The following is a 13,151-nucleotide window of genomic DNA, read 5'->3' on the forward strand; positions in this document are numbered from 1 at the left end:
ATACTCATCTCAAAAAACATATATAAAAGCGGGATGAAAGCTCCTGAAGTACAAAGTCAGTGTTAAAAGCCAACAATTCTGACCCATTCTGGCAAATACATATTTAACTTGAGCATTACCAGCCTTTCTTTCCATGATAAAGTGGAGACACAAGAATGTGCTGACTAATTCTGACTTGGACTGTCAGAATTAAAACAGGGATTTACAAAATCCTATCATCTTCCTTCGCAGCACTGTTTGGTATCAGTAACTTTGAACACAGGCTCTGTCATAACTTGCTATGTGGGTTTGGGCCTCTGAAACTCAGTTTCCTCATCTATAAACTGGATAATAATATATGATATCTTTATTAGTAGGGAGATAATAACAATACCTTTAATTCATAGGACAATTAGTAAGAACAAAATGAGATGAAGAATAGAAAACACATGACACTGCCTGGCACTAATAAGCATTCTACAAATATGAGCAATTATTATTACACCTCAGGCTTTTAAATGGGACAGAAGTCACTGTTTAGAAGTTCACCTGTTTCAAGGCTGGTGATAGACTTCTTGGGACTTCCCTCTATCAGTATAAGAGGGAAAAACACAACTGGGAACACAACTGAAGAACTGTATCTCCCTATCTTTTTACCATATGCCAGAATAATATACATTCCATGGACTTTACACATCACACTACTGATGAAAAGGGGGTATCATACTGTGATTGAGTTTCGGAATCAATAGAAAGATTTTAACCACATCACCTGTCATTGGTTGTGTGAACTTCAGTAAGGTTATTTACTGTCCCTGACTGTGACCTAGAGTTTCCTCAACTGTAAATGTAAATAATAGTACCTACCTAATAAAGTTACTGTGGTAATTAAATAACTAATATCTTACCTATAAGTATGATAACTGAAATACTGTAGCTATTATTTTTGCTTCTCTTATTAGAAAAAGGCAAAAGTCCCCAACCCCTCTAAAATCCTATAGTGTTTTCATTTTAAAAACTTATGGTCTTGAAAAAGATATGTAGACATACATGCTACAGGTAGCAGGCAATCTGAGTATTATAAAACTTGATGGTACTTCCAAAGCACCAAAGAAATGTGTCTTTTCACAGAAGATGAGACCTCTTAGAAGAGATCTTATATGTACACCACAGCTATCTATTTATTTGGAGTCATTCTAACAGAGACTCTATGGAAATGGACTTTGCTCATAATATGTCATGATTTTAAATGGCATTATCCCAGACTCTCAAGTATAAATGTTAATATGCAATCTGTATTGGAACACGGATAGTTCTGACAATCACTGCCAAAGAATATACACTTTTTCTACAGTATTTCTCATGACAGTATCAGTTTTCCCAAATGAATACTAAGCTAGAAGCTACAGAAGTCTTCGTCCTTTAGCAGTGATGCCCGTAACATTAGACTATGATTCATTCCTTCAACAAATATTTATTGAATGCTTACTATGCCCCAGGCACTATCCCAACCCTCGGAGATCTTACTAGAGGAAGAAACAAACTAACAACTACAATGCTATAATGGAAAAGCACAGGTGCTATGGAAACACACCAAAGGGAAGAGAGCCAGTGAAGATTTCCTGGAGAAAGCGCCAATTAACAGAGGCGTAAATGCAAGTGAGACAGACTAAAGCAAATTTAAGTTTCTTTTAGTTCTAAAAGAACGTGAGTATGGCTAAAGCATTCAGATTGAGGTGGATCATAGGAGGCCATCTTCAGTCAGGAAGGACTTTAAATAAACAGTACAGAAGTTCAACAAGGTGTGATACAGGAATAAGACAGAAAGCATTTTGTTCCTATTTTTATAAGATCATTTCAATTTTACAACTCATCTGATCATCATACACATCTCTGCTACACAAAGTGTGCTCCACAGACCAGCAACATCAGCAGAACTTAGGAGCCTGTTAAAACTCAGCAGGATATCAACACAGTCATAAGTACTATTATTAACTTTACTTTAGAGATGAAGCCAAGTAATTGGACAAGGTTGCACAGCTGGCGAATAATGAAGCCAGGCATGCATCAAAGCACTCTGAATCAAAACCTATCCCTTTAAATTTAAACTATATTTTTCTAAAATTAACTGAAATGAAGTAAAATCACAGTTACAAAATTATTCTTTGAGTCTAACCTGTATTTCATACAGTGTAAAAATTTAAAACTTGTTAACTATGGCCTACTTTATTCACATTCCAAATACACTGCCAACACAATTGATTTTCTGTTTGCCATTACATGTCATTTATTTATCAATCTCAACTGTCTGAAATACACTGAAAATAAATAGGTAGCCAAAAAGGGATGCATTGCAGATGAACTAAGGATAAAAGATTCATGCACTATATGTAATGCACATTACCTAGAAGAGAGCCCGTCAGAGCCTCACTCTGTGCTCATGCACGCTGGGTGCCACGTAAGGCACTACGCTGGGCACTAAGAAGGATACTAACATAAAAATGTAAAGCTTCTGCCCTCAAAGTCCAAACCAACTAATAAGTAAAATAAGCAACATCAAAAATACTATGGGGGGGACTTCCCTGGTGGTCCAGTGGGTAAGACTGCACTCCCAATGCAGGGGGCCTCGGTTTGATCCCTGATCAGGTAACTAGATCCCACACGCATGCCGCAACTACGAGTCTGCATGCTGCAACTAAAGATCCCACGTGACGCAACTAAGACCCGGAAAAGCATAAATAAATAAATAAATAAAATATTTTTAAAAAAATACTATGGGTCCACAGGAGGAGCAAGAAATCTCTGGATGAGGGAGAAAAAAGCCTCTAAAGAGAGCTCATATTTAAGTATGTCTTTGAAGGAGCAAAATAACTGAACCAAGTAGAGATGGGAAAAGCATATTCTCATAACAAGCACAGAGGTGAGAAAGCACAGGAAAAAGGCTTTTACTTCTGAATGATGGAATAACATACATCAGATTTACCCTCCCACTGTAAACAACTAAAAAATCATACAAAATTATACACGACAACAGCTTCAGGCACTGGATAAAGGCAGCCCAGGACAGTGGTTTCTGAGAGCAGGGAAACAAACAAGGTGAGCCTTATACTCCTCCAGCTTCCTGGGTGGGGAGTGTTTCTAGGCCACAATACAGAGCAGGTAGACAAATGAGAGCCCCAACAGTGTTCAGGAGACTCTTCTCTTCACACCATACACAAAAGTTAACCCCAAATAAATCACAGACATAAATCTAATAACTAAAATGATAAAAATTCTGGAAGAAAACAGGAGAAAATCTTAAGTGTCCTTGAGTTAAGTGAAGATTTCTACAAGACAAAGTTTATCTAAAAAGAAATGATGAATAAACTCAAAAGACATTATTAAGGAGAAAAATATGTAAAACATGTATCTGATAAATAACATGTATCTAGAGTATATAAAGAACTCTTAGACATCAATAATAAGATATTCTCAAACACTCCCAAAGGGAAAAAATTTTAAAAAGCAGCCAAAAAAGATCTAAACATTTCACCAGAGAAAAGATACAGATAACAGATAAGCACAGGAAAACATGTTCAACCTCATTCGTTATCAGAGAAATACAAATTAAAACCACAATGAGAAACAACCATACATCTCCTAGGATGGCTAAAATGAAAAATGTTTGGATATGAAGTAAATGGAACTCTCATGCATTGCTAATGGGAATGCCAAACAGCGTAACAGTTTTATAAAGTTAAACACACTCTTACTATATACATTCAGCAAGCCTACCCCTAGTTATTTAACCAAGAGAATATGCCCACACAAGGGCTTCTACTCGAATATTTACAGCAACTTTGTTCACAATAACTTAAGACAGGAACCAAATCTAGTATACAGATAAATGTATAAACAAATTGTGTGTGTGTATTCCACACACACACAGTGGAATAGTACTCAACAATAAAAAGAAATTCATTCCTGACACATGCAACCACATGGATAAATCCCAAAATCATTATGCTAAGTGAAAAAGAGCCAAATATAAAGAGTATATATTACATGATTCCATTTACATAAAATTCTATAAAAGGCAAATGATGTCAGAAAGCAGATCAGTAGTTGCCAGTGGTCAAAAGGTAGGGGAATGAACTGACTACGAAGAGGAAAGGGGAAATTTTTAGTGTGATGGAAATGTCTTTCATTCACCATCGTGGCAGTTACTTGTCTGACTATATTAGTTAAACTTATTAAATTGTGTATTTAAAATTGATTAATTTTATTGTATATAAATTATACCTCAAGTAAACAGATTTTTAGAAAGATAAAAAGACAAAGAAATGAATGCTCACATACTGAACTCTTAAAAATTCATTAAAAAATAGTAACACAAAATGACAAAATGAGGAAATGATGTTAAAAATGTAAACCACAAAATAAAAACCATAAAGTTTATAATAAAACACCATACTTAACGGTGAAACACTGAAAGCTTTCTCCCTGAGACTAGAAACGAGACAAAGATATCCACTGTCACCACTTCTATTTAATATTATAATGGATGTACTAGACAGTGCAATCAGGCCAGAAAAAAAATTTTAAGGCATTAATTTTTCTCTCTTTTGTTTGGCTGTGTAGCGTGTGGGATCTTAGTTCCCCGACCAGGAACTGAACCCACCCCTCTGCAGTGGAAGTGTGGAGTCTTAACCACTGGACTGCCAGGGAAGTCCCTTAATGCATTAATATTAGGAAATAAATTAAAATGCCATTATTTGCAGGTGAACTGACTGTACACATAAAATTCAAAAGAATCTAACAACAATCAGAATTAATAAGTTCCTTGGATATACACACATAACTCGCAGATATCACGGGTCTGGTTCCAGACCACCACAACAAAGCAAATACTGTAATAAAGCAAGTCACATGATTTTTTTGGTTTTCTAGTACACATAAAAGTTACGTTTACACTATTCTGTAGTCTATTAAGTGTGCAATAGCATTATGTCTAAAAAAACAAGGTGCATACCTTAATGAAAATATACTTTGTTACTAAAAAAAAAGTTAACCATCATCTGAGCCTTTGGAGAGTCATAATCTTTTTGCTGGTAGAGGGTCTTGCCTTGATGTTGATGACTGCTAATTGATCAGGGTGGTGGGTGCTGAAGGTTGGAGTGGCTATGGCCAATTTCTTTCTTTTTTTTTGCGGTACACGGGCCTCTCACTGTTGTGGCCTCTCCCGTGCGGAGCACAGCCTCCGGACGTGCAGGCTCAGCGGCCATGGCTCACGGGCCCAGCCGCTCCGCGGCATGTGGGATCTTCCCGGACCGGGGCACGAACCCGCGTCCCCTGCATCGGCAGGCGGACTCTCAACCACTGCGCCACCAGGGAAGCCCTATGGCCAATTTCTTAAAACAAGACAGCAATAAAGTCTACCACATAGATTGACTCTTCCTTTCACAACTTCTCTGTAGCATGCAGTGCTTGCTGTTTGTTAGCATTTTACCCACAGTAGAACTCCTTTCAAAACTGGAGTCAATCTTCTCTCAAGCCCTGCTGCTTTATCAACTAAGTTTACTTAATATTCTAAATTTTGTTGTTGTTTCAACAATCTTCACAGCATCTTCACCAGTAGTTTCCATCTCAAGAAACCACTTTCTTTGCTTATCTGTAAGAAGTAACTCCTTATCCGTTTAAGTTTATCATGAGCTTGTGGCATTTCAATCACATCTTCAGGCTCCACTTCTAATTCTAGTTCTCTTACTATTTCCACCACATCTGCAGAGCTCTTGGGTGACCAGGTACACTATCAATGAGCAGTGATATTTTGAAAGAAATCTTTTCTCCTAAGCTGTAGGTCTCAACAGTGTGCATAAAATATTCAGTAAACTATGCTGTAAACAGAGGTGTGTGCTGCTATCCAGGCTTTCTTTTTCCATTTACAGAGCACAGGCGGAGTAGATTTAGCATAATTCTTAAGGGTCCTAGGATTTTGAGAATGGTAAACGAGCACTGGCTTTGACTTAAAGTCACCAGCTGCATTAGCCCCTAACAACAGAGTCAGCCTGTCCTTTGAAGCTCTGAAGCCGGGCATTGACTTCTCTTCTTTAGCCATGAACATCTTAGATGGCATCTTCTTCCAGTATATGGCTGTTTTGTCTTCACTGCAGCTCTGTTGTTTAGTGTAACCACCTACATTCATTATCTAGCTAGATCTTCTAGATAACCTGTTGCAGTTTCTACATCAGCACTTGCTGCTTCACCTTGCACTTCTATATTATTGAGAACGCCTCTTCCCTTAAACCTCACCGGCTAGTCTCTGCTAGCTTCAAACTTTTCTTCTGCAGCTTCTTCACCTCTCTCAGCCTTCACAGAATTGAAGAGAGTTAGGGCCTTGCTCTGGGTTAGGCTTTGGCTTAAGGGAATGTTGTGGCTGATTTGGTCTTCTGTCCAGACCTTTAAAACGTTCTCCACATTAGCAATACAGCTATTTCACTTTTTTATCATCCATGTACTCAATGGAGTAGCACTTTTAATTTCCTTCAGGAACTTTTCTTTGCATTCACAACTTGGCTGCTTGGCTCAAGAGCCTAGCTTTCAGCCTGTCTTGGCTTTCAAAATGTTTTCCTCACTAAGCTTAATCATTTGTATCTTTTGATTTAAAGTGAGAGACGTATGACACTTCCTTTCACTTGAACACTCAGAGATCACTGTAGGGTTATTAACTAACCTAATTTTGAAATTACTGTGGCTCAGGGAATAGGGAGGCCCCAGGAGTGGGAGAGAGACAGGGGAATGGCCAGTTAGTGCAACAGTCAGAACACACATAACGTTTATCGATTAAGTTCGTTGTCTTATATGGGCGTGATTCGTGGTGCCCCAAAACAAGTACAATTGTACATCAAAGATGACTGATCACAGATCACTATAACAAATACAATAATAATGTAAAAGTCTGAAGTATTGCAAGAATTACCAAAATGTAACATAGAGACATGAGCGAGCAAAATGTAATATAGAGACATGAGTGAGCAAAAGCTATTGTAAAAATGGTACCAATAAACTTTCTCAACACAAGAGTGTCACAAACCTTCAATTAAAAAAAAAAGCAATTATCTGCAAAGTGCAATAAAGTGAAGTGCAATAAAATTAGGTATGCCTGTAAAATTATTATACAAAAATCAACTGTAATAAGCACATTAGCCATTAGGGAAATGTGATTCAATACTACCATGTGAGGGACTTCCCTGGTGGTCCAGTGGTTAAGAATCCACCTTCCAATGCAAGGGACACAGGTTCGATCCCTGGTCGTGGAACTAAGATCCCATGTGTCGAGGGGCAACTAAGCCTGCACACTCTAGACCCCATGCGCCACAACTACTGAGTCTGTGAGCCACAACTAGAGAGAAGCCCGCGTGCCACAACTAAGACCTGATGCAGCCTAAATAAATAAATAAATATTAAAAAAAAAAAACTACCATGAGATACCACTTCACACTCATTAGGAAGGCTACAATAATAAAGAGAGAAAATAACAAGTATTGGTGAGGACATGGAGAAACTAGCACCCTCATACATTGCTGGTGGGAAAGTAAAATGGTTACGGCTGCTGTGAAAAGCAGCTGGCAATTGCTCAAAAAGTTAAACAGTTAGCACATGACCTAGCAATTCTACCCTCAGGCGTATTCAAGAGAAATAAAAACATACTTCCTTACAAAAACTTATATATGAATGTTCAAAGAAGCATTACTCATAATAGGCAAAAACTGGAAACAATCCAAATTTTCATCAACTGATGAATGGATAAATAAAACATAGTATATCCATGTAATTGAATTTTATTTTTAAAAAAAAGAAGTAATGACACATGCTACAACATGAATGAACCTTGAAACGTTACATTAAATGAAAAACGTCACAAAAGACCACATATTGTATGATTCCATTTACATACTGTCCAGAAAAGACAAATTTATAGAGACAGAAAATGAATCAGTGGTTGCTTAGGATTTATGAAAGGGGAAATTTGGAACAACTGTTTAATGGGTATGAATTTTCTTTTAGGAGGGACAATTAGACTGTGATCATTGTATAACCCTATAAATAAACCAAAAAAGACTGAATTATACACTTTAAAATGAACTGCATGGTATATGAATTAAATCTCAATAAACCTGTTTAAAAAACTTTCTGTAATTTTCTTATCTTATGTCATAAAATAATTAGAATAGAATCAATTTAATTATAGTATAATTGAATTTAATTGTAAATGTAATTAGCTTATAATAAATAAATAAATAATCGATCACTGTGAGAGCTGCAGCTGCAGGGCCATTACCCTAACATTAGAATTGCTAATTTGTCTATAAAACTTCCAGGGAACATTTCTTTGCACATATAATAAAATCAATACTACTTTAAAAAAATCATTCATATTTCCATATATCAGCAACAAGTGGAAAATAAAAGTTAAAGATAGTTATAACAGTTATCATAAAACATCAAAAATAGAAATATTGATAAATTCAGTGAATCATGGAAAACATCCATTTACTAACAACTACTTTATTTCAGTAAGATTTTGTAAAAGTGATCTAACAAACAAAGGCATATACCATTTTCTTGGAATGGAAGACTCAATACTGTAAAGAAGTCTATTAACCCCAATTGTGTTGGTAAATATATCAAATGTATTCCCAAGCAAAATCCTAATAAGGTTTCTTTTCTGTGTAGAAGTTCACATGAAAATGCAAAAGGACAAGAATAACCTAGGTGATCTTGAAGAACAGCTAAGCTGAAGAACTTTAACAGAGGGCAAGATCAAATATAACATGAGAGAAATTAAAACAGTAAGATAAGGGCAAAAGAATAGAGTAACAGTTCAGTGAAACAGAACAGATGGTCTTGTAACAGACAAGTATACGTTTACCTTATTTATGACAAAAGAGAAACAGCAGTGCGATGGGGAAAGGATGGTTTTCAATAAATGGTGCTGGGCCAATTGACTATATATAAAAAGTGAGTCTTGACTCTTACCTTACATCATACACAAAAAAATCAATTCCTGATGAATTATAGATATAAATGTAAAAAGTTCAAGAGTAAACATTTAAAAGAAAACACAGAAGATCTTTATGACATTAAAATAGACAAATATTTCTTAAACTAGACACAAAAGACCTTAACTAAAAAAGACAAGACTGATAAAATGGAACTTGTGTTCATGTAAAGGTATCACAAAAGGGTGAACTAGCTAGCCACAGAATGGGAGAATATATTTTCAATGCATATTTCAAACAAAGAAACCATACCCATAATATATAATCAAAAAATAATATTACTCAAACCAATAGAGGTGGGGGGAGCAGCAAAAGACTTTTAACAGGTGCTTCAAAAGGAATGTATCCCAATCAGCAAGAAATATACGAAATAGTGTTCAACTTCGTTAGTCTTCAGGGAAATCAAAATTAAAATTGCAAGGAGACACTAACAACATACCCACCAGGAAGGCTAAAATACAAAAGACAGAAAGTACCAAACACTGACAAGGATGGAGGATACGCTGCTGGATGGAGAAGAGGTAAATTGGCACAACTACTTTGGAAAACTTTTGGACACAACCTACTAAAGCTGAAGATATGCATATAGTATGACTATGTAATTCTGCTCCTGGGTTTATATCTAAAAGAAATGCATTAAAAAACTTCTTTAAGAAACATGTACTATACCATTCACAGAAACATTACCTGTAATAGTCCCAAACTAGAAATTAATGAAATGCCAAAAGCAAGAATAAATAAATACATGTTCATTCAGTGTAATACTACTGGCAGCAAAAATAAACTAAGTCTACATTACATTCAGGTAGGGATGAATCTTACAAACAAAATGTTGAACAAAAGCCAGCACATAAAATGTACATATTATATGGTTCTATGTGTATAAAGTTCAAAATTAGGCAAACCCAATCTATGGTATAGTGAGTCAAGGTAGTAGTTAGTCTGGCTAGGGATGCCATGAATGGAAGAGGACATGAAACTTCTGGGCTTCTGGGGTCCTTGTCTCTGTTTCTTGATGGAGATTCTGCTTATGCAGGTGTGTTCATTGTGAAAATGTGAAGTGTGTCTGTGCGTGTATACACTATACTATACGTATTAACTTCAAAATACTTCAAAAATTTTTTAAAAATTGTTTTAGTATATTTATACAAAGATGCCTATTTGAGCCTATGGAGAAAAAGAAAGGAAAATTACTGAATGTGGAGGCTAGGCTGTCTGTATGGTGTTTTTACTCACCTTTGTCCTGTAACGCAATTTGTTCCTTATGCAGTAATGCCACCTCCCGTCCCAAAGCTTTCTTCTGTCTTTCCAGTTCATTTCGAAGCACCAAAATTTTTAATTGCAGGCACTCACTTTCTTTTTTCTAAATAATTAAAAGTACAGGTAAATTTATGAATATAAAAGTTATTCCTACGAATAACTGCGCATTCACAATGTTTCAAAATGTGACTGGTTTAAAGCACTTTAATATTCATGTAACTTATAGATATCTTGCGTAACTTAATTATCAGCACCTGTCATTTTAATGGAAAGAATACAGATGTAAGCAAAGAACAGAGTAGAAATAAAATCTCAAATCTGGGAACAGTTCTTTCTAAGAACCTAAAAGACACTATAAAATATCTCAGCCCTCTTTCCTAACACCACAATACAATAAGACACAAATTAATAATAAAAAAGAAATGGAGTTCTCAAAATGTTAAACATAGAATTACCTTAGGACCCAGCAATTCCACTTCTAGACATATGTATATACCCAATAGAATAAAAAGCATGTCCATACAAAAATGTAAATATGAATGTTCATAGCAGCATTATTCATAATAGCCAAACAATGAAATCAATCCAAATGTCCATTATCTGATGAACAGATAAATAAAATGTGGTATATATCAATGGAATATTATTAGGCAATAACAAGAAATGAAGTACTGATATATGCTACAACATGGATGAATCTTGAAAACATTATGCTAACTAAAAAAAAGCCAGTTTTAAAAGGCCACAGACTCCATTTATATGAAATTACCAAAATAAGCAAATCCATAGAAACAAAAAGTAGATTTCCATCCTTACCAAGCTGAACATAGGTGCTCTAATATTCCACAGATTTTGGAGAAAGCCAAGCAGGGACCTGGTGCTTTCATCCCTTCCAGACAGTAACTAACCAAGCCCCCTATAATGTCAGTGGATACCACAGGGGGAGCCTGCAGCCTCACTACAGATGTAACAAGATAACCTTCTCCCTTCCTGCTGGGTAATATCAGAGGAGGCCAAGTAGAGAGTCAGAACTTTCACTACTATGCAGTGCTATTGAGACCACCTTACTCCCTATGTGGGCAGCTGGAACTCCTATTCCTAGTCAGCATTAACAAGCCCTCTTACACTCACACACAAACACTCCTCTGCCACGTGAGCGTCAATGGAAACTTCTTGCGGAACTTGGACTTCCACCCCAACCTGGCAGTAATGAGATGGTGCCTCTTCCTTCCACTACCAGAGGTGTCAGAGGAAGCCAGGTAAAATAGAAGGTTTAAATAAGATTCAGAGACTCATAACATAATACCCCAAATGTACTAGTTTCAATCAAAAATCACTCATCAGATCAAGAACCAGGAAGATATCAAAGTGAATAAAAAAGGATAATCAAAAGATGCCAACACTTGAGACAAGTAGACATGTTACAACTATCTGACAACGATCTGAGAGTAGCCATCACAAAAATGCTTCAATAGAAATTAAGAACCTATATGGGAATATAATCTAAAAAAGAATGGATATATGTATATGTAAATGTATAACTGATTCACTTTGCTGTACAGCAGAAACTAAAACAACATTGTAAATCAACTATACTCCAATAAATATTAATTTAAAAAAAGAAATTAAGAACATGCTTGAAACAAAAATATAGAACTTCTTGACCAAAAAAAACCCGTAAAATCTCAATAAAGAAAGTAAAGACCTAAAGAACTGAAATAAAAAACTCAATGAATGAGCTCAACAGCAGAATGTAGGAAATAGAGAAAAGAATCTTTAATCTGGAAGCTCAAACAATAGAAACTACCCAATTTAAACAACAGAGATAAAAATGAACAGAGCCTCAGAAATCTGTGGAATGATAGCAAAAGATCTAGCACTTGTATCATCAAGTACCAGGAGGAAAGGAGAAAGTGGGCAGGAATGAAAAGTACTTGTAGTAAATAATGGCTAAAAACTTCCCAAATTAGGCAAAAGAAATAAATCTACAGATTCAAGAAGTTAGTGAACTCCAAAAAGAATAAATTAAATGGAAAAAATCACAAAGTAAACAAAACCAAAAGCTGTGTTTTTGAAAAGGTCAGTAAGATTGATAAAATTCTAGCCAGGCTAACCAAGAAAAGACAGAAATTACTAATATGAAGAATGAAAGAGGAGCCATCACAACTGATCTCATGGACATTAAAAGAATAATTAAAAATACTATAAACAACTCTATGCCCATAAATTTGGTAACTTAGATGAAATGGATCAATTCCTTGAAAGACAATCTACCAAAACTCACACTAGGAGAAACTGACAATCTGAATAGGCCTATATATATATATATATATATAAGAAATTAAATCAATAATTAATAATCTTCCAAAACAGAAAGTACCAATCCAGATGGCTTCACTGGTAAATTTTACCGAACATTTAAATAAGACATTATATCAGTTTTTGAAAATCTCTTCCAAAATACAGAAGAACTTCCTAACTCATTCTATGAGGCCAGCATCATCCTCACACCAAAACCAAAGCCATCACTAGAAAGGAAAATTACAGACCAGTATTTCTCATAAACATAGGTACAAAATCCCCAACAAAATATTAGCAAATCAAATCCGTCAACATATAAGAAGAATTATACACCAGGGCCAAATGAACTATACTCCAGGTATGCAAGACAGGTTTAACTTTCAATAATCAATTAATGGATTTCACCACATCAACCAGGCTAAAGAAAAAAATAATCATATAACCATATCAATGGGTGCTGAAAAAGCATGTGACATTCAACTAGAAATAAAGGAAAACGTCATCAATTTGGTAAAGAATACTTGCCAAGAAACCTACTAATATTTGCCAAAATACTTAATGGTGAAAACC

The 13,151-nt window shown here is 35.6% G+C and overlaps 1 protein-coding gene across 3 annotated transcripts in view; it reads right to left on the minus strand.

Annotated features, from left to right (window-relative positions):
- Positions 1-13,151, minus strand: part of UVRAG (UV radiation resistance associated) — a 315,025-nt gene that overhangs the window by 152,071 nt on the left and 149,803 nt on the right. For all 3 annotated transcript variants that reach the window (XM_082661187.1, XM_082661186.1, XM_082661188.1), the window contains exon 8: positions 10,257-10,383. In XM_082661187.1, coding sequence (XP_082517313.1) covers positions 10,257-10,383 — 127 coding nt within the window. The remainder of the gene's footprint in view (positions 1-10,256; positions 10,384-13,151) is intronic.

This window comes from Grampus griseus, assembly GCF_964374135.1.
Source record: "Grampus griseus genome assembly, chromosome: 8".
Classification (NCBI taxonomy): Eukaryota; Metazoa; Chordata; class Mammalia; order Artiodactyla; family Delphinidae; genus Grampus; species Grampus griseus.